This window comes from Schistocerca nitens, chromosome 9 (assembly GCF_023898315.1).
Source record: "Schistocerca nitens isolate TAMUIC-IGC-003100 chromosome 9, iqSchNite1.1, whole genome shotgun sequence".
NCBI classification, from domain to species: domain Eukaryota; kingdom Metazoa; phylum Arthropoda; class Insecta; order Orthoptera; family Acrididae; genus Schistocerca; species Schistocerca nitens.
This window is the reverse complement of record NC_064622.1, coordinates 428,962,376-428,989,615: the sequence shown is the minus strand read 5'-3', so window position 1 is coordinate 428,989,615 and position 27,240 is coordinate 428,962,376. Positions and strand designations below refer to the sequence as shown.

Here is a 27,240-nt window from a genome sequence, read left to right as displayed (position 1 = left end):
AGATACCTGGAATGGACTATCTTTTCTTCAGCAAATACCATAAGTATTCAGGTAACACAAGCTGAGGCAAGAAACTGAACAGAAATTAAAGACAAATTGCTTGTTCATCCATATCTCGCAGTATTTTTTAACTGCTGATGTAGCACTTTCAAGGAACTCCATTAGCAGTTCTCTAAACACACTCCATCTAAGATATTGTCTTTGATTAGTACTCAAAATGCAGCTGGTACCAGGTTCAAATCGCTTCACCACTTAAATTTTAAATAAAAATCATTAGCAATGGAGACTGAAGACTTCTGGCATAAGACATCACTCTCATTCAGCCAACAGCCTTGTCAATTGGGATGGAAGAACAGAGAGAGGTTCAGGGCACTATCTTGTCCTTGGGTGGGAATCTTCCACTAAAAAGTAGAAGACACAGCAATGACTGATGGCTTGAGGATGCAGAAGACAATAGAAATCACTGTACTGGTTGGTTTGTGGGGGTTGAAGGGATCAGACTACAAAGGCCATTGGTCATCACTGCATTGAAGATACATAATGAGTTTCACAGGTTATGGGGAAACAGGGGCTTGGTACTAGGAATGAGAAGACTGGGAGATGCCAGATGGTTTCTCTTAAATTACATCATGGTCAAACAGAGGAATAGACATCACTGACAGAGGGCAATCACAGAGTTTGTAAACAAAAACATTGGTACAAGGAAGGTAGCTGGAAAGAAAGACATACTCAGTTGATCAATGAAAGAAGGAAGTGTAAAATATTCAGGGGAAATTCAGGAATACAGAAATACAAGCCTCTTAGGAATGAAATAAATAGGAAGTGCAGGGAGCTAAGGTGAAATGGCTGCATGGAAAATGCAAATAAATCGAAAAGGGAATGATCGACAGAAGGAGTGGCTCAGCATACAGAAAAGTCAGACCAACTTTCGGTGAAATTAAAAGTAAGTGCGGTGATATTAAGAATGAGTGGGAATTCAATTGTTAAATGCAGAGAAGAGAGCGAATAGCTGGAAAGAGTATGTTGAAACCCTCTATGAGAGGTAGGGCTTGTCTGATAACATGATAAAAGAAGGAACAGGAGTCGACAGGTAAGAGACAGGGGGCCCAGTATTAGAAACAAAATTTAAAAGAGCTTTGGGAGACTTAAGACTGAATAAGGCAGAAGTGGTCAATAACATTCCATCAGAATTACTAAGGTCATTTGGGGGGAGTGGCAACAAAACGACTACTAGAATGAGATTTTCACTCTGCAGTGGAGTGTGCGCTGACATAGAAGATTAAAACCAGTCTCGGTCCGGCACACAGTTTTACTCTGCGAGGAAATTTCCAAAGGACTACTGTTGTTCACTTTGGTGTGTAAAACATGTGAGACTGGCAATATAGGCCACCAACAACTTTCGGAAAAACATTATCCACACAATTCCAAAGATTGCAAGAACCGGCAAGTGGGAGAATTATCACAGTTCATGCAACTGAGTTGGTAACAAGAATAGTATGGACGAGAAAGGAAAAGAAAACTGAGGGTCTGTTAGGTGATAGTCAGTTGGTAACAAGAATAGTATGGACGAGAAATGAAAAGAAAACTGAGGGTCTGTTAGGTGATAGTCAGTTTGGCTTTAGGAAAGGTATGGTAAAGGCGCCAGAGAGACAGTTCTGACTGTGGTTGATGATGGAAGCAAGGCTAAAGAAAACTCAAAAGACACCTTTGTAGAATTTGACAGCCTTGACATAGGGTTCGACGATATAAAATGGTGCAAGATGATCGAAAATCTGACTACAGTAGGGAGAAGCTATAGGGAACGGCAGACAATATACAATATGCACAAGAACCAAAAGGTAAGAAGAAGAATGGGAAACCAAGAACGAAGTGATTGGTTTAAAATGGGTGTAAGACAGAGATGTAGTGTTTTGCCTCTACTGTGTAGAGAAGAAGCAATGCCAGAAATAAAGGAAAGGTTGCGGAGTGGAATTAATGATATCAGTGATAACATTCAGTGGTGGCACTACTATCCTCAGTGAAAGTGAAAGTGAAGAAGAATTACATGATCTGCTGAATGTAATGAACTGTCTGATGAGTACAGAATACGAACTGAGGGTAAATTGAAAAAAGACGAATGTAACAAGAAGTAGTAGAAATGAGAATAATGAGGTACTTATCAACAGGACTGGTGAACACAAAGTACATGAGGTTAAGGAATTCCGCCATCTAGGCAACAGAAAAACCGATGATGGACAGAGGAAGCAGAACATGAAAAGCAGACTAGCATTGACAAAAAGAGCATTCCTGGCCAAGAGAAGTCTACATATGCCTTAACTTGAGGAAGAAACTTCTAAGAATGTATATTTGGTGTACAGCAGTGTATGGATGTGAAACATGGACTGCAGGAAAACCAGAACAGAAGAGAATCGAAGCATTTGGGATGTGGCGTTACATAAGAGCGTTGAAAATTAGATGAACTGGTAAGAAAGGGACTGAGACAGTTCTCCACAGAATCATTGAGGACAGAATATATGACAACCAGTGACAAGAAGGATGGTAGGACATATGTCAATACATCAGGGAATAACTTCCACGGTACTGGAGAGATTTGTAGAGGGTAAAAACTGTAGAGGAAGACACAGATTGGAATACATCTAGCAAATAATTGAGGACGTAGGTTAGTGCTACTCTGAGATGAAGATATTGACACAGGGGAGGAATTCGTGGTGGCCTGGATAACATCAGTCAGAAGACTAATGACTCAATAATAAAAAAAACTGTGCAGAACTGGTAACAGGTGTTCATGTGACGTCCAAGCTCTGGTTGCAGCTATGGCAGTGAAGTGGTGTGTATGGAATCAATACAGAAATATAGGTGGTATAGAGATGTGATAGAATGGCTGAACAGAGCTGTTATGTTTGGATGTACCCATGACCATACCGTACATGAAGTGTCCCCGATTTGTTTCTATATCAACAAGGACTATCCAGGACATCTGCAAGGAATGCTGTAGCAGCTACAGTCATCTTACACAGTGTAAGCATAATGGTTGTAAGAGGGTTCGAAGTGAGAGAGACTGGATACCAGTGACAACTGAATTCCTACTGTCTGTGAACGCAGATCCCGCCCAACCAGTTTCCCAGTGACCAGTGTGAAGGGAACTAAAAAAAAGGTTCAATTGGGTCTGAGCACTATGGGAGTTAACTTCTAAGGTCATCGCTCCCTTAGAACTACTTAAACCTAACTAACCTAAGGAGGACATGACACACATCCATGCCCGCGGCAGGATTCGAACCTGAGACCGTAGCGGTCACGCGGTTCCAGACTGTAGCGCCTAGCCCGGCTGGCAGGGAACTCCATGCAGTGGACATCTGGGGAGGGATACCTCACAAAAGACCATTTCTCAGAGTGGCACATTCAGCTGCACGTCGTCAGTGGCCTAAAAACGCAGGAAATGTGTGGAGGAATGTAATATAGTCCAACGAGTAGTGATTTTGACTCTTTTTAAGTTGTGCAAGTCACTGGCTGCACTGGACGTCCAATGAGTCATTTAAGTCACAGTATTTGGAGGTCGAAATTCACGCTGGAGTTGACGTTTCCTGAGTGTTTTTCGTATCATGACTTGAGCCCACTCTCGAGGTTACCAAGACACAAACCGAGATCTTCATTGCAACATTCACTATGACAAGGTGTTGTCCTTTCTTATGTACAGGGTGTTGGGGTTACAAGTGCTAATATTGTGATAAGTGGCACCTTAATATGTACCGACTTCAGTCTCTTAGTTGATTTTCCTCTGCGTCTAATGGTATTCCCACAAACACATCACAAATCTTACGTCCTGATGTCGGTCGTAACTGAACCGTGAAGTGGACTTCTCCTGTCAGTATAGACATTTTGTATTGCGTCCAAGTGCCCACACTTAAATAACTGACATACTGTCATCCTTACTTGGAGGTAATAACCAACCTGAAAACGTACGACCTGTAATAGCTGTAATTATTTTTCCGAAAATGAAGTAAACATTTATCTAATGGTGTTCATCACACTGTCCTCAGTCGTCAATAGAAATATGTGCACTTGTAACCCCAACACCCTGTATCTTTATGAAGAGTGTGCTGCGATCGCTCTCGTTTTCCAAGATGATAAATGTTATGTTCACAGTTCAGTGCACATATGAGGTGCGACAGCGAAGTAATGGAACTAATTTTCTTTCCTCCCTAGAGCGGCAATCCTGCACCCTGCTACCGGAGACAGTGTATGTCTTTTCCCATCACAACTGCAAGTGGCGTGCATCTTCTGTATTTCATTCAAGAGTTACAGCTTGAAGAATGAAGTCCTGTGTTTACTCGTCGCGACAGCAATGGATTCTCGAAATATTTTGCAGCGGTGTGCATTTCTTGCTGAGTGAAACTCGGCGAGACTGCCGCAGTAACAAACGGGAAGCTTCAACAGGCTTAAGGAAACGAGCTTTTATTAACGTTGCAGGCGTTTCACTGGCTCAAAATGTTTCCCGAGAATAGAACCAATGTCGAAGACAAACGTTTGTAGACGACCAGAACTGCACGAACAGATGACAACACAGCCAGGTTGAATGAACTTGTGCGAGTGAAATGATTGCAAACGAACTGTATATTAATTGGGAAACTGTTGGTCTAATACTGACTGAAAACTTGGAATAAGAACATTCTGCTCCAAAATGATTCCAAAAAATCTCACACAGCAACTAAAACGTCAACAGAGGACTTTGGCTGCTGATCTGTTGGAACAAGTGGAAATGAATCCAGATTTACTGAACCAAGTTATCATTGGTTACGAAGGTTGATGTTTCTAGTATGATCCCAATACGAAACATCAACTTGCGCAATGGAGTTCGAAGGAGTCGCCAAGACCAAAGAAAGTGAAGTTGACCTAGTCAAAGGTGAAATGCGTGCTTCTCTGTTTCCTTGACTTGGGTACGTATGGTACAAGAAGAGTGGTTGCCTACAGATCAGATAGTAGACCAGTACTACCACCGAGAAACTCTCGAAACAATTCAAAAACTGGCCTCTTGTGTTCTTCCATTATGGTTACTGCATCAGGATAATGCATACTGCATGTATGTTATCCAATTTCTGGCGCCTCTGTCCAACGCGTTAAACCGTAGTCTCGGGGTAGCGTATTCGAATAGTAAGCAGAACGTCCTCGGTCCTGCCGCCGCTTAAATTTTGATTAATAATCAGCATTGGCGGCCGAAGACTTTCGTCATAAGTCGCCCACATTCTGCCAACGGCCTTGTCAAAGAGGGCGGAGGAGCGGACAGATGTCCAGGACACTCTTTTCATTGGGGTAGGAAACTGCCCCTAAAGGCGGAAGAATCAGAAATGATCAACGGCATGAATATGCAGGAGGCAAAGAGGCAGTGCATTATAGACACATAACGTCTATCCACAGGACATGTGTCCCGTAACTGAAAAAGGGTCACGATGATCTCTCCATTGGCAAAAGATTCCGGAATAGTCAAAGAAAGAATAACGTTCTATGAGTTGGGGCGTGAAATGTCAGAAGCTTGAATGTGGTACGGAAATGCAAAGGCTTGATCTAGATACAGTAGCGGTCAGTGAAGTGAATGGAAAGAAGACATGGATTTCTGATCCGATGAATATAGGGTAATATCACCTGCAGCAGAAAATGTTATAAAGGGTGTTCAAAGTGGTTCAAATGGCTCTGAGCACTATGGGACTCAACTGCTGTGGTCATAAGTCCCCTAGAACTTAGAACTACTTAAACCTAACTAACCTAAGGACAGCACACAACACCCAGCCATCACGAGGCAGAGAAAATCCCTGACCCCGCCGGGAATCGAACCCGGGAACCCGGGCGTGGGAAGCGAGAACGCTACCGCACGACCACGAGATGCGGGCTATAAAGGGTGTAGGGTTCGTTATGAATAGAAACGTGGGGCAAAGAATGTGTTACAGTGAACAGTTCAGTGATAGGGTTGCTCTTGTCAGAATTGAAAGCAAACTACCACCGACAATGATAGTTCACGTATACGTGCCGATGCCGCAAGCTGAAGATGAAGAGATGGAGAAAGTATATGAGGATATTTAAAGGGTAATACAGTACATGAAGATCAAAATCCAACAGTCATGGGTGGCTGGAATACAGTTGGAGGGAAAGCAATAGGAGAAAAGGTTACAGGAGAATATGGGCTTGGGACAAGGAATGAGAGAGGAGAAAGATTAATGAAGTTCTGTAATAAATTTCAGCTAGTAATAGGGAATAAGCTGTTCAAGATTCACAAGAGAAGGAGGTGTACTTGGAAAAGACCGGGAGATATGGGAAGATTTCAGTTAGATTACGTCATGGTGAGACAGAGATTCTGAAAACAGATACTGGATTGTAAGGCTTACCCAGGAGCAGATGTGGACTCAGATCACAATGTAGTAGTGATGGAAATTAGGCTGAAATTTAAGAGATTAGTCAGGAAGAATCAATACGCAAAGAAGTGGGCTACAGAAGTACTAAGGGATAACGAGACACGCTTGAAGTTCTGTAAGGCTATTGATACGGCAATAAGGAATCGCTCAGTAGACAGTGCAGTTGAAGAGAAATGGACATCTCTAAAATGGATAATCACAAAAGTTGGAGAGAAAGACGTAAGTACAAAGAAGGTAACTGTGAAGAAACCATGGGTAACAGAAGAAATACTTCAATAGGTCGATGAAAGAAGGAAGTACTAAAACGTCCAGGGAAATTCAGAAATACAGAAATATAACTCGCCAAGAAATGAAGGAAATGGCTGCATGATAAATGTGAAGAAATCGGAAAAGAGATGACTGTCGGAAGGACCGGCTGAGCATACAGGAAAGTCAAAATAATCTTAAGAGCAAGGGTGGTAACATTAAGAGTGCAATGGGAATTCCACTTTCAAATGCCGAGGAGAGAGTACGTTGATGGCCTATATGAGGGGGAAGACTTGTCTGATGTGGTAGAAGAAGAGACAGGAGTCGATTTAGACGAGATAGGGGATCCAGAACTAGAATCAGAATTTAAGAGAGCTTTGGAGAACTTCAGATCAAATAAGGCAGAGGAGGTGGATAACATTCAACTAGAAAACTAATATCATTGTGGGAAATGGCGACAAAACGACTATTCACGTTGGCATGTTGAATGTATGAGTCTGGCAACACACCATCTAACTTTCTGAAAAATATCACCAACACAATTCCAAAAACTGTATGAGCTAACAAGCGGTACAATCAGCTTAAGATCTCATGCATCCAAGTTGTTGACAAGAACAATGCGCAGAACGTGTTAGATGATGATCAGTTTGGATTTAGATAAAGTAATGGCACAAAACAGGTAATTCTGACGTTTCGGTTGATAATGGAAGCAAGACTAAAGAAAAATCAAGACACGTTCATAGGATCTGTCGACCTGGAAAAAATGTTCGACAATGTAAAATGGTGCAAGATGTTCGAAATTCTGATAAAAACAGTGGTAAGCTCTAGGGAGAGACAGGTAACGTACAATAGAGGGAATAATAAGAGTAGACGACCAAGAACGAAGCGCTCGAATTAAAAGGGTGTAAAACAGGGATGTAGTCTTTCCCCTTAATGTGTAACCTGAACATCGAAGAAGGAATGATGGAAATAAACGAAAGGTTGAGAAGTGGAATTAAGATTCAAGGTGAAACGATGTAAATGATACGATTCGCTGATGACATTGCTACCCTGAGTGGATGTGAAGAAGAATTACTTGATATGCTGAATGGAATGAACTATCTAATGAGTACAGAACACGGACTGAGAGAAAATCGAAGAAAGGCGAGAGTAATGTGAAATAGCACAAATGAGAACAATGAGAACTTAACATCGGCATTGACGGTCCCGAAGTAGATGAAGTTAAACGAATTCTCTCACGCCGGACGGAACAAGGAGGACATTAAAAGCAGACTAGCACTGGCAGAAACTGCATTCCTGGCCAAGAGAAGTCTACTAGTGTAAAACATAGACATACATTTCTGAGAATGTATGCCTGAGGCACAGCATTATGTGATAGCAAGACATGGACTGTGGGAAAACCGGAACAAAGGAGAAGCGAAGCATTTGATATGTAGTGCTAGACGACTGTTGATAATTAAGTGGACCGATAAAGCAAGGAGTGAGGAGGTTCTGACAACGAAAAGGGACAGGACGATAGGACATCTGTTTAGAGATCTGTGAATGACTTCCATGGTACTAGAGGGAGCTGTAGAGGGAAAAAACTTAGAGGAACATAGAGAGTGGAAAACATCCAGTAAATAACTGAGAACGTAGGTTGCAAGTGCTACTCATAGATTTTGGCACCGGAGAGGGACTCGTGGCGGGCTGATCACCGAAAGAAAAGTCTAAAGTCTATTGCAGTGCTACCACAAACTTCCCATTCACTCGACATGGACTGGTGTGATTTTTTAATCTCAGAAGTTGTCAGTCGCTAAAGGACACCATTTTGCAACAGTGCAAGACACCCAAACAACTGTGGAAGGGCCTTATTTCTATGCCAGAAGATGAGTTAAAGATCCTAACAAGAATGGAAGCACCGATGGAGTAAACGTGTGCAGGCACATGAGACTTACTTTGTGGGTGGTACCAGTGCAGATGGTTAAAATGCAAGTAAAGTTATTTTTCTAAAGGCTCTGCTTACTTAATCGCCACGTCTCATATATTTATGGTTTGATGAAGATTCAGTCACCTTATCGCTACTCGAGTGGCTTGGAAATTACCTGATCTCAATCCCATGCAAAACACCTGGGACTATTGGGAACCGTGCGTGAAACATAGAAGCCAAAATCACAGCAAACTTATTGCTCTTTGGGGGCTAATCAACACTGAAGGCTACAGCTGAATATGGCGTTGCAGAAAAAGACTTGTGGGCATTCTCCTTTATCGTACTGACGCCTTAAAAGGCTAGAAGGGTTCAAATGGCTCTGGGCACTATGGGACTCAACTGCTGAGGTCATTAGTCCCCTAGAACTTAGAACTAGTTAAACCTAACTAACCTAAGGACATCACAAACATCCATGCCCGAGGCAGGATTCGAACCTGCGACCGTAGCGGTCTTGCGGTTCCAGACTGCAGCGCCTTTAACCGCACGGCCACTTCGGCCGGCGGCTAGAAGGGAAACGGCGGAACGCCTACATGAAAAACGTGAAGAAAGCGAAAAGAAATGATGTTGGAGACACAGACTCATCATGTAAAAAAATGATTCGGTGAAATTAAAAGCAAGGGCGGTAACATTAAGAATACAGTGGGAATTCCACTGTTAAATGCAGAGGAGAGGGCGGAACTATAATAGGGGGAGATTTTATCTCATGACATGATACAAGAAGAAACAGGGGATCCAGAATTAGAATCAGAATTTAGACTTAAAACCAAGTAAGGCAGTAGGCATGTATAGCATTCCGTATGAATTTCTAAAATCATTGGGAGAAATGGCAACAACACAATTATTTACGTTGATGTGTCGAGTGTACGAGACTGGCGATGTATCATCAGACATTCGGTACACACAGTTTACAAGATAGCAAGTGTAGGCAAGTGCGAGAATTATAGTACAATCAGCTTAACAGCTGATGCAACCAAGTTGCTGACAAGCATAATATACAGAAGAATGGAAAGGAAGACTGAGGGTCTGTTAGATGACGATTAGTTTGGCTTTAGGATAGGTACCAAAGACGCATTTCTGACGTTGCGGTTGATAATGGAAGCAAGACTGAGGAAAACTCAAGACACGTTCATAGGATTTGTCGAGCTGGAAAAGCGTTCGACGATGTAACATGGTGCTAGAGGTTCGAAATCCTGAAAAAAAAAACGGCGGAGAAAGACGGGTAATATGCAATGTGTATAAGAGTCAAGAGGGAAAAGTAAGAGTGGAAGTCCAGCGCAATGAGGCACTCGGATTAAAAAGGGTGTAAGACAGGGATGCAAGCTTTCGGCCCTGTTGTTAAGTTAAAGAAGCAGTGATGGAAATAAAAGAAAGGTTAAATAGTGGGATTAAAACTCAAGGTTAAATGATATCAGTGTTAAAATTTGCTGATGATATTGCTATCCTCAGTGAACGTGAAGAATTACAGGATCTGTTGATAGGAATGGACACAATATGGACTGAGATTGAATCGAAGAAAGGCGAAAGCAATGAAAAGTAGCAGAAATTAGCCGAGCAGTCTAAGACGCTGCAGTCATGGACTGTGCGGCTGGTCCCGGCGGAGGTTCGAGTCCTCCCTCGGGCATGGTTGTGTGTGTTTGTCCTTAGGATAAGTTAGGTTAAGTAGTGTGTAAGCTTAGGGACTGATGACCTTAGCAGTTAAGTCCCATAAGATTTCACACACATTTGAACATTTTTTGAGTAGCAAAAATGAGAACAGCGAGGAACTTAAGATCAGGATTGATGGTCACAAGTAGATGAAGTTGAGGGCTTCTAATACCTAGGCAGCAAAATAATCCGTGGCGGAAAGAGCAAAGATGACATAAAAAGCAGACTAGCAATGGCAAAAGGGGAATTCCTAGCCAAGAGATCTCTTACAGCATTGAACACAGATCTTAATTTGAGGAAGAAATTTCTTATAAAGTTGGTTTGGTAGTGAAACATGGATTGTGGGAAAACCGGAACAGAAGAGGATAGAAGCATTTGAGATCTGTCGCTACAGAAGACTGTTGAAAATTATTCGGTCTGATAAGGTAAGGAACGTTGGAGGTTCTTCGTAGAGTCGGCGAGGAAAGGAATATAATTATGGAAAACACTGACGAGAAGAAGAGACAGGATAGGATAGCTGCTAAGACAAGAGGGACTGTCTTCCATGGTACTAGAAGGACCTGCAAAGGCTAAGATCTGTAGTGGTAGAGGGAGATAGTGGTACATCCAGCAAATAATTGAGGACGTAGTTTGCCAGTGTTGCTCTGAGATGAGAAGACTGGGAAAGGAAAGGAATTCGCGTTGACATAAGAGAGGAATTCGTGGCGGGCCTCATCTAAACAGTAAGCAGAGTGATTCTTTTTCTAAGGTTGTTTTAGACGGCATTAGGGTGATGGCTCCTGATGGTCGACTGACCTTTTACTCAGTGAGATTGTTAGCAGTCACTCTTAGCGCACTTCGTACGGTAGCACTTTACAAGCCGTTTAAAGATAAGTAGCATTGAATACTCGTAGGTGGAAGGCTACGTATGTTGTAGATGTTGAAGTGTAACCAGGAACTTCACGTAGTTCACATGACATTCAGCTGCTGATGAGAATCAACTCGCCCATCGTCGCTGGTGGTCGTGGTTAAGCCAGCCAGCTGGCTGGCCGGACCACCTCCGTGTCGTCCGGCAAGCGGCGGAAGCCCGGCTCCTGGCGGCAGTAGAGCTGGAAGGCCCACAGGCTGAGGGCCAAAACCTCCAGCAGCGTCAGCACGTTCACCACCACTGCGGAAGAGAAGGCGGGGTGTAGCTGCAGTTGTGGCACGGCAGGGCAGGGGGACCAGCCGCGATAACAAGCCGCACCAAATGGCGCCGCCTATATTTACACTCTGTGGGGTGCGTACTGTAAGACCTTCGGTTCACACACCATCAGATTATTTGACTTGTCGCTCTAACGAAGTAGGCGAGTGTCAGCATCACGTCTCGTGGTCTTATCGTGGCGTGTTTATCTTCTGCCGTTAGGTCAGACGATAGAAATGCCACTTGCACGCTTAGAGTAGCAGGTTGACGGTGACCAACTTTAAACAGAACTTGATTAATTTTCACACACATTTATTAAAATAAATACAATCATAAACCTTACTTAACTTGATTCCGGATGCTATTTACAGTTGACAATCTGAAGTTCCTTTGGTCTTGGTATGTTAATCTTATCCTCACATATCTCTGATACTTGACAAAGTGTCTATACATTTTTTCTCTTCATGGCTATGTACATGAATATGATAATCTTATTAGGCGCAGACTGAAACTTGACTACAGACAAATGCAGACTAATGCAGACTGGTGCAGACTAATGCAGACTGACTAATCGGATTTTTTTTTCTTTATTGAATTTCAATTCCCCCCGAAGGGAGCGGGCTGGCAGCAGCTTACTACGCTGCTCTACAGCCTACAGACTTTTTTTAAATAAAGGAAGAAGAAAGAAACAAGGTAAAACAGGCGATAAAATGGTGATTTAAAGTGTAAAATGGCGTAAAAGTGCGGAAAGTTAAAACAGAAAGCAAAAGGGGTTGGCAATGTAGATAAAATACACAGGAATCAGACAAGTAACATAGTAGACACACAATTAAAAAAACACGGCGACAGTCTGGTTTCTGTTCGCAAGAGATAAAAGGCACACCCAGCGACAGTATGATGGCCGTTCGCAACAAGTCCCAAAAAACACAACACGGAACACTCACTGTAAAACACGCACTGTAGAACACTCACTGGAGAACACTGCACGAAAGTGGCAGCACAAAGATGACACTCCCGAGCCAAAGGCAGATGGGGGGACTAATCGGAGGTCGGTACACTCGTTATAATACCTCGAGCGTTCAGGTATCACTGCGCGAGTGTGATCCGCGAGGAGAAAAGGTTCTACGTTAGCAGCAATCTCATTGGCTGCGTTACATATTAATACGCGCATCGGCGGAAGCAGAATTTGGTCCGTCTTTATGGCAGCGCCATCTCGTAGAGCGGAGACGGACGAGCGCTGTGCCTGCGCTGTTGTGCTTAGCGGGGCGCGCTCTAGTGGGAAAGTTGTGTACGCGCTGACTACACGGAACTATGTACACAACACACTCATATCTACGGCTACTACACTTTGTAAACGAATGGGAAACGCATGACACAGCCTACTGCCCACTGTATCATTTATTAAAATTTCTTGATGTTCCGTTCGCGCTTGGAACGTGGCGACTTAAATGCCTCTGGACGCGCTGCAATCAATCTAATAAAGAACGATAGGAACATAGCAGTTAGCTGCAATCCCATTTTTAAAACATTATTGCATATCCAGATTTCAGCTGTAGCCATCTGCATTGCATTTGAGTGACTTATAATCCAACAAACTTGCTGCAGTACGTGTCACCAGATGACTTGCCTGGTATACAGGCTGGTCCATTGATCGTAATGGCAGTTGTAGGGAAGGCGGACAGTCGTCTTCGATTCATTGGTAGAATTTTGGGAAGATGTGGTTCATCTGTTTAGGAGACCGTTTATAAAACACTAACACGACCTATTCTTGAGTATTGCTCCAGCGTTTGGGATCCCTGTCAGGTCGGATTGAGAAAGGACATAGAAGCAATTCAGAGGCGGGCTGCTAGATTGGTTACTGGTAGGTTTGATCATCACGCGAGTGTTACGGAAATGCTTCAGGAACTCGGGTGGGAGTCTCTGGAGAAAAGGAGGCGTTCTTTTCGTGAATCGCTACTGAGGAAATTTAGAGAACCAGCATTTGAGACTGACTGCTGTACAGTTTTACTGCAGCCAACTTACATTTCGCGGGAAGATAAGATAAGAGAGATTAGGGTTTTTTTTTTCCTTTATTGTATTTCAATTCCCCATCGGGGCGGGCTGGCAGCAGCATAAGCGCTGCTCTTCAGCCGAAAGACATAGAACAAAACAATAGAAGACATTTAAAAACAGCAAAGGAGAGAATAAGGTGAACATAGATATAAAAAAGGGGAACATAATGGAAGGCAATAGACAAAAAACGGGGTGACCGTAAAATGGAGATAAAAAACCGTTTAAAAGTAGCACACACTAAAAGCCACACACTGCGACGGTTAAAAGAACACAAGGCACAGTATGACTGGAGCATAAATGTAGCGACGGATGGCATAGCACATAACGTAACACTGACGGCGGACCTCAAGGCAGGACACAATTAAAAGCACACCTCTTGACGCACACGAAAAACAGCACTAAAAAACACTGATGTGGCACACTGATGAAGAGCAATATAGAGGATCTGCCAGGCGCTAGGAGATGAGGGAGACCTGGAGAAGGGAGGGAGGGGAAGAGATGAGGGAGGTGAGCGGGGGGAGCGCGGAAGAGGGACAGGTAGGGAGGGATGCGGGAAGGAGAGAGGCAAGTATGGGGTGCAGGGTCTCAGGGGAGGGGGGGGGGAGAGATACAGAGGCATATAGGCACACATTTTTCCCTCGTTCTGTTTGGGAGTGGAACAAGGAGAGAAGATGCTAGTTGTGGTACGAGGTACCCTCCGCCACGAACCGTATGGTGGATTGCGAAGTATGTATGTAGATGTAGCTGTAGATCGTGACCGGGCCAAAAATATCACGAAATAAGCGTCAAACGAAAAAACTACAAAGAACGAAACTTGTCTAGCTTGAAGGGGGAACCCGGCGGCGCTATGGTGGTCCCGCTAGATGGCGCTGCCATAGGTCAAGCGGATATCAACTGCGTTTTTTTTTTAAATAGGAACCCCCATTTTTTATTACATATTCGTGTAGTATGTAAATAAATATGAATGTCTTAGTTGGACGACTTTTTTAACTTTGTCACAGGTGGCTCTGTAATAGTCACAAACATGTGGCTCACAATTTTAGACGAACAGTTGGTAACAGGTAGATTTTTTAAATTAAAATACAGAACATAAGTACGTTTGAACATTTTATTTCGGTTATTCCAATGTGATAGATGTACCTTTATGAACTTATCATTTCTGAGAACTCATGCTGTTACAGCGTGATTACCTGTAAATACCACATTAATGCAATAAACGCTCAAAATGATGTCCGTCAACGTCAATGCATTTGGCAATACATGTAACGACATTCCTCTCAACAGCGAGTAGTTCGCCTTCCGTAATGTTCGCACATGCATTGAGAATGCGCTGACGCACGTTGTCAGGCGTTGTCGGTGGATGACGGTAGCAAATATCCTTCAACTTTCCCCACAGAAAGAAATCCGGGGACGTCAGATCCGGTGAACGTGCGGGCCATGGTATGGTGCTTCGACGACCAATCCACCTGTCATGAAATATGCTACTCAATACCGCTTCAACCGCACGCGAGCTGCGTGCCGGACATCCATCATGTTGGAAGTACATCGCCATCCTGTCATGCAGTTAAACATCTTGTAGTAACATCTGTATAACATTACGTAGGAAGACAGCATATATTGCACCATTAAGATTGCCATCGATAAAATGGGGGCAAATTATCGTTCCACCAATAATGCCGCACCATACATTAACTTGTCGCAGCCATCGTGCATTTTCCGTTGCCCAATAGTGCATATTACGCCGGTTTACTTTACCGATGTTGGTGAATGACGTTTCGTCGCTAAATAGTACGCCTGCAAAAAAATCTGTCATCGTCCCGTAATTTCTCTTGTGCCCAGTGGCAGAACTGTACACTTCGTTCAAAGTCGTCGCCATGCAATGCCTGGTGCATAGAAATATGGTACGGGTGCAATCGATGTTTGTGTAGCATTCTCAACACCGACGTTTTTGAGATTCCCGATTCTCCGGCAATTTGTCTGCTACTGATGTGAGGATCAGCCGCGACAACAGCTGAAACACCTACTTGGGCATCATCATTTGTTGCAGGTCGTGGTTGACGTTTCACTCGTGGCTGAACACTTCCTGTTTCTTTAAATAACGTAACTATCCGGAGAACGGTCCGGACACTTGGATGATGTCGTCCAGGATACCGAGCAGTATACATAGCACACGCCCGTTGGGCATTTTGATCACAATAGCCATACATCTACACGATATCGACCTTTTCCGCAATTGGTAAACGGTCCATTTTCACACGGGTAATGTAATACGAAGCAAATACCGTCCGCACTAGCGGAATGTTACGTGATACCATGTACTTATATGTTTGACACTATTACAGCGCCATCTATCACAAAGCGAAAAAAGTGGTCCGACTAAAACATTCATATTTCTTTACGTACTACACGAATATGTAATAAAAAATGCGGGTTCCTATTTTTAAACAACGCAGTTGATATCCGTTTAACCTATGGCAGTGTCATCTAGCGGGCCACCATAGCGCCATCTTGTTTCCCCCTTCAAGCTAGACGAGTTTTGTTGCTTGTAGTTTTTTTCGTTTGACGCTTATTTCGTGAGATATTCGGCCCGGTCACGATCAATGGACCACCCTGTGTAGGCAGTACAGTATTAAATAATATTTTTCTAGATTTAGAACTAGTTCCTATTCATCACACCAACCAGAAATTCAGTTTAAGTCATCTTGTGTCCTCCTACAGTCACTCATCGTCGACAGTTCCCCATACACAAACAACATCACCAGCCAGCTGCTGGAGATTGCTGCTCACCCTATCCATCAGATGATTTATGTACATAAATAATAATAGCGATCATACCGTACGTCCCTGGGCCATTCCTGACGATACTCTTGTCTCTGATGAAGACTCGCGGTCAAGGACAACGTTTTGAGTTCTACCATTTAAGAAGCCTTCGAGCTAGTCATATATCTACTAACCAACTCCGTATGCTCACATCTTCGTTAACAGTTTGAAGTGGGCCACTGTGTTAAACGCTTTTCCGAATTGTAGGAATGTGGAATCTGCTTGTTGTCCTCCATCCATGGATCGCAGGATATCATCTGAGAAAAGGGCAAGCAGAATTTCGCCTGTGCGATTATTTCTAAATCAGTGCTGATTTGTGGGTGAAAGCTTTCTCGCTTCAAGGAAATTTATTGTAATCGAACGAAGAATATGTTTAGGAAGTCTGAAGGAAAGTGAAGTTAAGGATATTGGCCTGTAATTTTTCGGGTCCGTTCTTTCACCCTTCTTATACACAGAAGTCAGCTCCGCCTTTTTCCATCGTTTGGGACTTTGCGCTGGAAGCCTTTGTCGTAGACTACTCTTTGTTCAACCGAATTGGGTTTCAGTCCGAACCTGGCGATTAATTCGTTTTCAACTGTTTCAACTGTTTTTCTATACGAGGGACAACTATTACTATTTCCTCCATATCGGAGTCTGCGCGAAAGTCAAACAGCAGTACGTTGTATGATCCTCATGCGCGAACGGTATCTTAAACGCTAAAGTAAAACCTTCACCTTTCTTATTGCTGTCTTCTATTGCTACACCAGTGACTGGATAGAAGCCTTCGCCCCGTTTAGCGATTTTGCCAAGAAACAAGAATTTCCTCTGATTCTCAGTAAGATCCTTTGCCAAGGTATGACAGCGGTACTCGTATGCTTCGCGAATTGATCTTTCTACAGACACACTAATCTCTATTAATGTTTGTCTATCGTCATTTGGGTGTTCGCTTTTGAACCGGGAGTACAACAACCTTTGCTTCCTCAGCATTTTCCGAATGTTGTAAGTAGACCACGGTGGGTCTTTCCCGTTCTTAATCCATTTATTCGACACATACTTCTCCAGAACGCGATTTACAGTCCGTATCAAAGTTAATTACTTCCATAGATATTGGCTCTACATTGGTATCAGCATTTCCAGTTGAGCTATATAGGTCAGGTGACATTTTCGATAGGGCATTTCGTTATTCATAGCAATTTTTGACTTTGTATATATTCATATTACATTTTGGCTTTCTGTATTGGCATCGACGTATTAAGTTTAACTATACAGCTTACATCGTGTTTTCGATACCACCTTTTCTTAGTTTTAGAGATTTTTCCCATTGTGTATACATACCGTCTTTTGGATTTTTGTAATACCTTCGGTATTTGGCTTCTTGTGTTGGTATCAGTGTTTTAACTTGAGGCATGACGTTTTATACCGCTTTCCGTTAGCTTTCCCAAATTTTTTTTTCCATGTGAGTTGGTGTTGCCTTTTTGTAATGCTTTCGGTATTTGGATTTTTGTATAAGAAATAGCGCTGGAAGTAGTGCTATATAGCTCATCTGCTGTTTTCGATGCCGCCTTTCGTTATTTTGTGCGATATTTTGCTATGCATATGGGTTTCTTTATTGGTATCCGTCTCTTGGCTTTTTGTATTAGCATCGGTCTGAAGGTATAATGTCAACCGATGCTTTCGATACAAGCTGAAGCTGGTTTGCATCGATATGGAGTTTTCTGCATTTTTTAAAAACTAATCCTATATCGTCTCTGATTGTTTCGTTTTGTATATTGTACTATTACTGTGATTTTCTGGTTGGTATTTTAGATTATAGTTTGTCCCGGCCCAAAAACCGAACTGTTCGGTAAGTGTCAAAATTTATTATTAAGAATTTGTATGAGTCTGCATTTCATGCTTATATTTTTGCAAAATGGAACGTGTAATAATATCGAGAGCCATTTTCTAATTAAGATTTTGTAGCACCTTAAGACTTGATATATCTTTAGTGAAAGTCAAAGTTTGATATCGAACGCTCTGGTTTATCCTTTAACTGTGGTTTCTGTTTCGTATACAATTTCCTATGACTTAGCATAGGTTGTGAAGAGAGACCAGTAACCGCCCGTAGCTGACTTGGACGTGGGTGGGATCACTACATTGCGAGACCACTCCCGTTATTTCAATATTTGTTAAGTGTAATTTTGTCTCAATACAAAGATTATCAAGCACTACTATTAACTGTTGGTCACCCCATAGCTGTGTGGTCAGCTTAGGTGTCTGCCGTGTCCAGAATCCAGGCTTGATTCCTGATAATACCAAGGAATCTCCCTCGGAGGGAGGACTGCTAAAGGATACACTCAGCCTTTTGATGCCAACTGAGCAGCTACTTCACCGAGTAGTGGCTGCTCCACAGTCTGGAGAGCTGGGAGATCATTCTACTGACCACATGCCCCTCCATACCACATCCGCATAACGACGCAAGGCAGGGAATTACATGGTGGCTGGTAGACATCCCTTGGACGTTCACGGTCTGGAGAGGAGCTCGTTTCACTAGTAACTGTGTTTCAACCTCTACACTACATCCCACCACACGTGACACATTTATTTACATAACGAAGAACTGTGAGGAACGTAGAGACACAGTCTTCACCTGGTCCCACTCCTTTGGCTTCTCCTAGCCTATTTCGAAATAGACAGGGAAGTATTCTTGTTATTTCATTCATCACCTGTGATATCTTACTAGACTCTGCGAAAGGAGATCCCTACAGCTGCAGTGGGCTAGGCACAGTTGCCTCGTGTGCCTGCCTCAACCACAGGTAATGTAATAATGTACACTTCTCTATGGCAACGCCTCAACATTGTCGCAACTGTGTAGACGACTATTGTTTTCGCATGCAGTCATTTGCACTTCACAGCTGAAAGCTAGCAACAGCGCCGTGAGCTGCCAGGGATTCTCTTTCGCCGAATCTGCTACAGTCTCGGTTACAGTTGTTGAGTCACCATTCTCAAGACGTAGTCCAAAACATGATGGCCATGGTATATAGAGCTGCAGATGTCTACCTGTCTTGATTGAGTGTAGCTTTCCCTTTGCTGAAAATGCGTGCATTCTTCACTCAGCACACAACACTTTATTTTGCTATCTCGTTCTGCAGAGCATTTCTCAAGTAATCTGCACTGTCTATCAGATTAATATGACCACGTATCAAAAGCTAGAAAAACTACCTTTCACAGAGCGAGACGTGTAGGAAGAGGATCAGTGAGGTTCTAGGAGGTACTGATGGAGATGTGGAGCCATGTCGGAAGCAGTGCTGTTGCCAGCTGCGCTAGGCTCCTCCGAAGACTATCCAAGGCACGAACATTCCGATGGAGGTGCTCCCACTGATTCTCGATTGGGCTGAAATCCAGGAAATTTGGTAACCAGGGGAGTACGTTAAGCTCACCCTAGTAGTCTTCGAACCACGCATGTACTCTGCGAGCTGTGTGACATGTTGCATTGTCCTGCTGGAAGATGCCACCATGCCGAGGAAAAACAGCATAGACGGATGGACATGGTACACAAAGATAGATGCATACTTGTCTTGATCCACTGGACCTTCCAGAACGACTTGATAAGCCAAGGAATGCCACGAAAACATTCCCCAGACCAGAACACAATCTCTTGATTGCAGAGTCTTTGCTTTCAGTTTTCTCACTCTGTACGTGCCAATGACAATTTGTCTGATGGAGCATAAAACGTGGTTCGTCTGGAAAGGCTACCTGTCGTCACTCAATGGTTGTTCGGTTGCGGTACTGGCGTGTAAATTCCAGCCTTCGTCGGCAACGACCAGCAGTCAGCATGCGTGCACGAACCTGGCACTTGGTGTGAGGCCCACAAGCAGCAGGGTTTGTCGAGGAGACACTGTTGGTGCCCTCTGGTCATATGCTCAACAATTCCACGTCTATTCGCCCGTGCAGATCTCTGCAACCGTCGTTCGACGCTGTCCTCCATAGCAGATAATGCACCACAGTTGCTTCGGAACGAGGTGCGGACAGCGCAGATTTTCCGTGCACGGTATACTTTAACTACGGTAGCATGTAAATACTTTACAGGGTTAGCCGTTTCGGAAACACTTTCGCCTTTGGCCCGAAAGCCACTGGTTAAGACCTTTTGGACGTCCGTTCCACGTTACGACAACGTCTTTTTTCGCGACACACCGACACACTTTATATACAGGGTGTTTCAAAAATGACCGGTATATTTGAAACTGCAATACAAACTAAACGAGCAGCGATAGAAATACACCGTTTGTTGCAATATGCTTGGGACAACAGTACATTTTCAGGCAGACAAACTTTCGAAATTACAGTAGTTACAATTGTCAACAACAGATGGCGCTGCGGTCTGGGAAACTCTATAGTACGATATTTTCCACATATCCACCATGCGTAGCAATAATATGGCGTAGTCTCTGAATGAAATTACCCGAAACCTTTGACAACGTGTCTGGTGGAATGGCTTCACATGCAGATGAGATGTACTGCTTCAGCTGTTCAATTGTTTCTGGATTCTGGCGGTACACCTGGTCTTTCAAGTGTCCCCACAGAAAGAAGTCACAGGGGTTCATGTCTGGCGAATAGGGAGGCCAATCCACGCCGCCTCCTGTATGTTTCGGATAGCCCAAAGCAATCACACGATCATCGAAATATTCATTCAGGAAATTAAAGACGTCGGCCGTGCGATGTGGCCGGGCACCATCTTGCATAAACCACGAGGTGTTCGCAGTGTCGTCTAAGGCAGTTTGTACCGCCACAAATTCACGAAGAATGTCCAGATAGCGTGATGCAGTAATCGTTTCGGATCTGAAAAATGGGCCAATGATTCCTTTGGAAGAAATGGCGGCCCAGACCAGTACTTTTTGAGGATGCAGAGACGATGGGACTGCAACATGGGGCTTTTCGGTTCCCATATGCGCCAGTTCTGTTTATTGACGAAGCCGTCCAGGTAAAAATAAGCTTCGTTAGTAAACCAAATGCTGCCCACATGCATATCGCCGTCATCAATCCTGTGCACTATATCGTTAGCGAATGTCTCTCGTGCAGCAATGGTAGCGGCGCTGAGGGGTTGCCGCGTTTGAATTTTGTATGGATAGAGGTGTAAACTCTGGCGCATGAGACGATACGTGGACGTTGGCGTCATTTGGACCGCAGCTGCAACACGGTGAACGGAAACCCGAGGCCGCTGTTGGATCACCTGCTGCACTAGCTGCGCGTTGCCCTCTGTGGTTGCCGTACGCGGTCGCCCTACCTTTCCAGCACGTTCATCCGTCACGTTCCCAGTCCGTTGAAATTTTTCAAACAGATCCTTTATTGTATCGCTTTTCGGTCCTTTGGTTACATTAAACCTCCGTTGAAAAGTTCGACTTGTTGCAACAACACTGTGTTCTAGGCGGTGGAATTCCAAAACCAGAAAAATCCTCTGTTCTAAGGAATAAACCATGTTGTCCACAGCACACTTGCACGTTGTGAACAGCACACGCTTACAGCAGAAAGACGACGTACAGAATGGCGCACACACAGACTGCGTTGTCGTCTATATCTTTCATATCACTTGCAGCGCCATCTGTTGTTGAAAATTGTAACTACTGTAATTTCGAAAGTTTGTCCGCCTGAAAATGTACTGTTGTCCCAAGCATATTGCAACAAACGGTGTATTTCTATCGCTGCTCGTTTAGTTTTTATTGCCGTTTCAAATATACCGGTAATTTTTGAAACACCCTGTACCTGCCACTACTAATACTGCCACCTGGCGTTTGTGAGCTGTTGTTACACGTTCGCTCCGAACGTTGGCAGTGGCAACATTAATGTGGCTCTACTGTGTAGCTGCTTGTGATATAGTTTCTAGTAGCTCCATCTGTTCTGCAACACGAGTTAATTAGTTGACAATTTGCGTGGTCGAAACCCACCTCTGTTCTCCGACAACTTCTGCATAAGAAAGACCCTGGAAGGTAAAAAGCTACTGAATGCCCACCTCATACACCTATTCACATTCCAGGGTTAGCATTTTCCGTATCTGTTACAAATCCTCGTATATTTCATGTTATCCATGACCTGATAAAAAGTGTAAAAGTCCTTTAGTCGACTGAATATATTTAATTTTCGATCTCTCTCTTACCGAGGGAATTGTACTGTTAATTCTACTTGGTGATGTAGATTCTTCCCGTTCTCGTTGTCATAAATCCATTGTATGATATTTGATATTTTGATAACTGGTGTCCATTATGTCTTCTACTTTCATAAATTCATGTGAATTTAGCAACCAAATGGTAGTCCTCTAACGACTAAGTCAATCGGACAATAATGTAGGATCCGCAGCTGAAAGTATGCAATCTTCAAAAATAAACTGCAAAGAGCTATAATACGTTCTTTCAATAGCAGTACCGGTTTCACAACATCAGAGTTGCATATTTAGGTACATCTAAATAAAGAATAGTGTATGAGGGATTTATAAATAAAAAAAAGAAGAAAAAAGGAACTGTTAAGAATCCAGAGGAATTTGATATTTTCATAAATGGCGTCCATTATTTTTTATACTTTCATAAATGTCAGTTTAGCAACCAAATGGTAGTCCTCTAACGACTAAACTAAATCAATCGGACCAACAGCCAATTTTATAATATAGCCATCCGCAGCTTAAAGCGTGCGTTCTTGAAAAGTAAGCTGCGAAGAGCTGTTCTAAGTTCCTTCAATAGTGCCACCGGTTTCACAACGTTAGAAATGCATCTTTAGGTACATCTAAATAAAGCAGAATAGCGTACGAGGGATAAAAAAAAAAAAAAAAGGAACTGGCAACAATCCAGGGATACTGGAAATTTTCAGATCTTTCACATGAGAAGTTTGAATGCACTGGACGTCCCATCGTTCTCAGTAATGTTATAATCAATTCGTCGAAATAGTGGTGAAAGCCAAAATTTAAAACAGGCGGAATGAAGAGAATGGTTATAAAAGCAAGTCAGCTTCGAAAGGCCAATAAAGCTGTAAAAGGGGCTTGACAATGAACAATTATATTAAATAGTAGTTGTGACCATAAGACAGGAAATAGTGAAAACCACGAAAAAAGGTCATGAAAGTAAAACTGGAATGGATAAAAGAACGGCAAAGAGATGTAGAACAAATAAACAAGTCTTACCGGAAACCCACGCGTTCAGTATTCTGCTTGCAGCTGCCGTGACGGTTCTTGCTAACATGCATTAGATCCGTTCCGGTAAGACTAGTTTGTTTTTCACCTCTTTACCGTTCTTTTATCCGTTCTAATGTTATTCTATGGCCCTATTTTGATGCTTTCCACTGCGTCATACCTTATGATCACGACCACTTTTTAATATAATTGTTCATCGATAAGTCCCTTTTCCTTGCAACTTCGTGGCAGATTAAACTATGTGTCAGACAGACTCGAACTCGGGACCTTTACCTTTCGCGGGCAAGTGCTCTACCATCGATCCAAGCACGGCTCACGACCCGTCCCGACAGCTTCAATAATGCCAGTACCTTGTCTCGTAACTCAAACTTCACAGAAGCTCTTCTGTGAACCTTGCAGAACCAGCACTCCTGGAAGAAAGGATATTGCGGAGAAATGGCTTAGCCACAGTCTGGGGGATGTTTCCAGAACGATACATTCACTCTGCAGACTCGAACTCGGGCTTTATTGTCCTTTAAGAGCTGATCTTCTTTCATGGTCTTCTTTCTGAACATTTTGAATTTTGACTTTTGTCTCTGTTTAGACAAATTTATTGTATACTGACTGAGAGTGATGGGACGCGCAATGAGCTGTACTTTTTCATATAAATGATTCGAAGACATGTAAGGTGACTACTGTACATAAATGTGTTTTGTAAGCTGTGTGTCATATATCGTTTTATCCAATGAGGTGACGAAAGTCGTGGAATACCTCCTAAGACCGTGTCGGACTTCCTTTTGCCCGGCGTAGTGCAGCAACACTATGTTGCATGGTCTCAACAAGTCGTTGGCAGTCCCCTGAAGAAATATTCAGCCATGCTTCCTTTATCGCCTCCCATAAATGCGAAAGTGTTGCAAGCAGAGGAGTTCCCGCACGAACTAACCTCTCGATTAAGTCCTATAAACGTTCAATGGGATTCATGTCTAACGATCTTGGTGGCCAAATCATTCGCTCGAACTGTTCAGAATGTTCTGCAAACCATGGCGAAGAGTTGTGGCCAGATGACGTGACACAATCGTTGTTTGGGAATATGAAGTCCACGAATGGCTGTAAATAGTCTCCAAGTAGCGGAATATAGCCATTTCCAGTAATTGATCGGCTAACAAGGGGAGGCCACCAATTGTGAAATTCAGATTCGATTCATACTGCGCATAATAAAAGCTCATGGCTAGAGGTGTAATGTGGCAAAGCACGAAGATGCACTTCTCAGCCGTTGTCGAGAAAATCGACAGTTAAAATAAACCGTTGCGGTGAAATACTCTCTACGGTTAACAGTGTCCTACAGCGCAGTGGCGCAGCGGTTAGCGCTCGGTTTCGTAATCTGAAGGTTACCGGGTCGAATCTCACGCCTGTACCAAAGCTCTCACGTCCGCACTGATTTTCGACGGTGTTATAAGTTGCGCTAGGGACCGCATCTACCTTCTTTCGAAGTTAGCAGGCAACTACGCTGTTATGCGGCGGCTCGTTTCGGCCCATTCAACATCTGTCCTTCAAGTGTAACGAGCGATTAACGGAGTTTATATTTATTACCTGCCACAGCAAATTTGTGTTCGTGGGGTTTCTATTCTAATTCGAACATTTGACTTACGCTATACGTATTCGTTTCGGAATATCGTTTCTACGTCTTCCGTTAACTATACGTGGTTAACATTATGAAGACAATTAATAACATTTGTGAAATACAACTTTGTTTGCGGAAAACATAATGATGTTCGAAGTCGCCAGTTTTTCCACGACAAACGACTTTCAACAACTTATTATATGCATAATTGTTGCAACCTGTTGCCGGGAATATATATATATATATATATATATATATATATATATATATATGTGTGTGTGTGTGTGTGTGTGTGTGTGTGTGTGTGTGTGTGCGTGTGCGTGTGCGTGTGCGTGTGCGTGTGTGTGTGTTTATACACACATTTGAATTACAAAAAACAAATACTAAAAAAAAAAAAAGTTGCATGACGCGAGATTCGATCCGCCGACCTTCGGATTACGACCCCGAGCGCTTACCGCTGCGCCACGGCGCTGTAGAAAATTATTAATCGTAGAGAGTATTTCACCGCAACGGTTTATTTTAACTGTCGAGTTTCATGACAACGGCTGAGAAGTGCATCTTGATGCTTTGCCACATTACACCTCTGGCCATGAGCTTTTATTACGCGCAGTATGAATCGAATCTGAATTTCACAATTGGCGGCCTCCCCTTGTAAGTTGGACCACAGGGCACAGTCCATTTCATGTAAACAAATCACACACCATCATGGAGCTACCACCATCTCGCACAGTGGCTTGGTGACAACTTGGGTCCATGGCTTCCTGAGATCTGCACCACACTCGAACGCTGTCATCAGCTTTTGCCAATCGAAATCGGGACTCATCTGACCAGGCCACGGTTTTCCAGTCGTCTGGGGTCCAACCGATATGGTGACGAGCCTAGGAGAGGCTCTGCGGGCGATGTCGTGGTGTTAGCAAAGGTGCTCACATCGGTCCTCTGCTGCCATAGCCCCTTAACGCCAAATTTCGCCGCACTGTCCTAACGGATACGTTAGTAGTACGTTCCAAATCGATTTATGCGGTTATTTCACGCACTATTGTTTGTCTGTTGGGATTCCCAACTCTACGCAAACGCCGCTGCTCTCGGTCCTTAAATGAATGCCGTCGAGCCACTGCGTTGTCCCTGGTGTTGTGTAACGCCTGAAATTTGGTGTGCTCGTCACAGTCTTGACACTGTGGATCTCCGAATATTGAATCCCTCAAAGATTTCCGAAAAAAAATGTGTCATGCGTCGAGCTCCTACTACCATTCCGCGTTCAAAGTCTGTTAGTTCCCGTCGTGAGGCCATAATTGAATCTTACACATTTTGAGATAAATCTCCTCAGTACAAAGAACAGCTCCGCCAGTGCACTGCCTTTTCGTACCGTGTGTACGCGATACTGTCCCATTTGCATATGTGCATATCACAATCCCCAGACTTTTGTCACCTCAGCGTATTTTTTTTCTCCCTATATCCTTGCCGTATCTATGTCTTTTTTATTGTAAATCCCTCAGCCGGCGGGTGTGGCCGAGCGGTTCTAAGCGCTACAGTCTGGAACCGCGCGACCGCTACGGTCGCAGATTCGAATCCTGCCTCGGGCATGGATGTGTGTGATGTCATTAGGTTAGTTAGGTTTAAATAGTTCTAAGTTTCAGGGACTGATGACCTCAGAAGTTAAGTCCCATAGTGCTCAGAGCCATTTGAACCATTTAAATCCCTCGTGTCCAGTTCTTCTTTATTTATATGTACCTGAAAATGCAGCTCTAACGTTTCGCGCGAGGGTATGTGTATGTGTATAAGCGCGCGCGCGGTCGCACGCGCGCGCACGCGCGCGCGCGCGTCTGTGTGTGTGTGTGTGTGTGTGTGTGTGTGTGTGTGTGTGTGTGAGAGAGAGAGAGAGAGAGAGAGAGAGAGAGAGAGAGAGAGAGAGATATGGGACTTACGGTTGGCCCAGAAGACGGGAGTGAAGGGCGCGGAGCAGAGGAAGAAGCTGGCGGCGTACCCGGCCACGAGGTACTGCAGCTGCGGCAGCAGCACAGTCAGCTGCAGCGCCAGGAACTTGTGGGTGGCGTGGGCCACGACCAGCGCCGAGGACAGCCCGCGGGCCACTGACAGCGTGCCCCACGTCGCCAGCACCAGCGACACCAGCTGCACCGCCACCAGGTACGGGTAGGCCGCGTCCAGCAGCGCCTGTCCACCACAGGTACAGATACAAGGGGTGGACGAAAATAGGGAAACACC

The 27,240-nt window shown here is 43.7% G+C and overlaps 1 protein-coding gene across 1 annotated transcript in view; it reads right to left on the bottom strand.

Moving 5' to 3' along the window:
- Positions 1-11,264: 11,264 nt before the first annotated feature.
- Positions 11,265-27,240, bottom strand: part of LOC126204294 (organic solute transporter alpha-like protein) — a 53,386-nt gene continuing 37,410 nt past the window's right edge. Inside the window, exons 5-6 of the mRNA XM_049938682.1 lie at positions 26,943-27,189; positions 11,265-11,404 (exon numbers count right to left, since the gene is read on the bottom strand). Coding sequence (XP_049794639.1) covers positions 11,265-11,404; positions 26,943-27,189 — 387 coding nt within the window. The remainder of the gene's footprint in view (positions 11,405-26,942; positions 27,190-27,240) is intronic.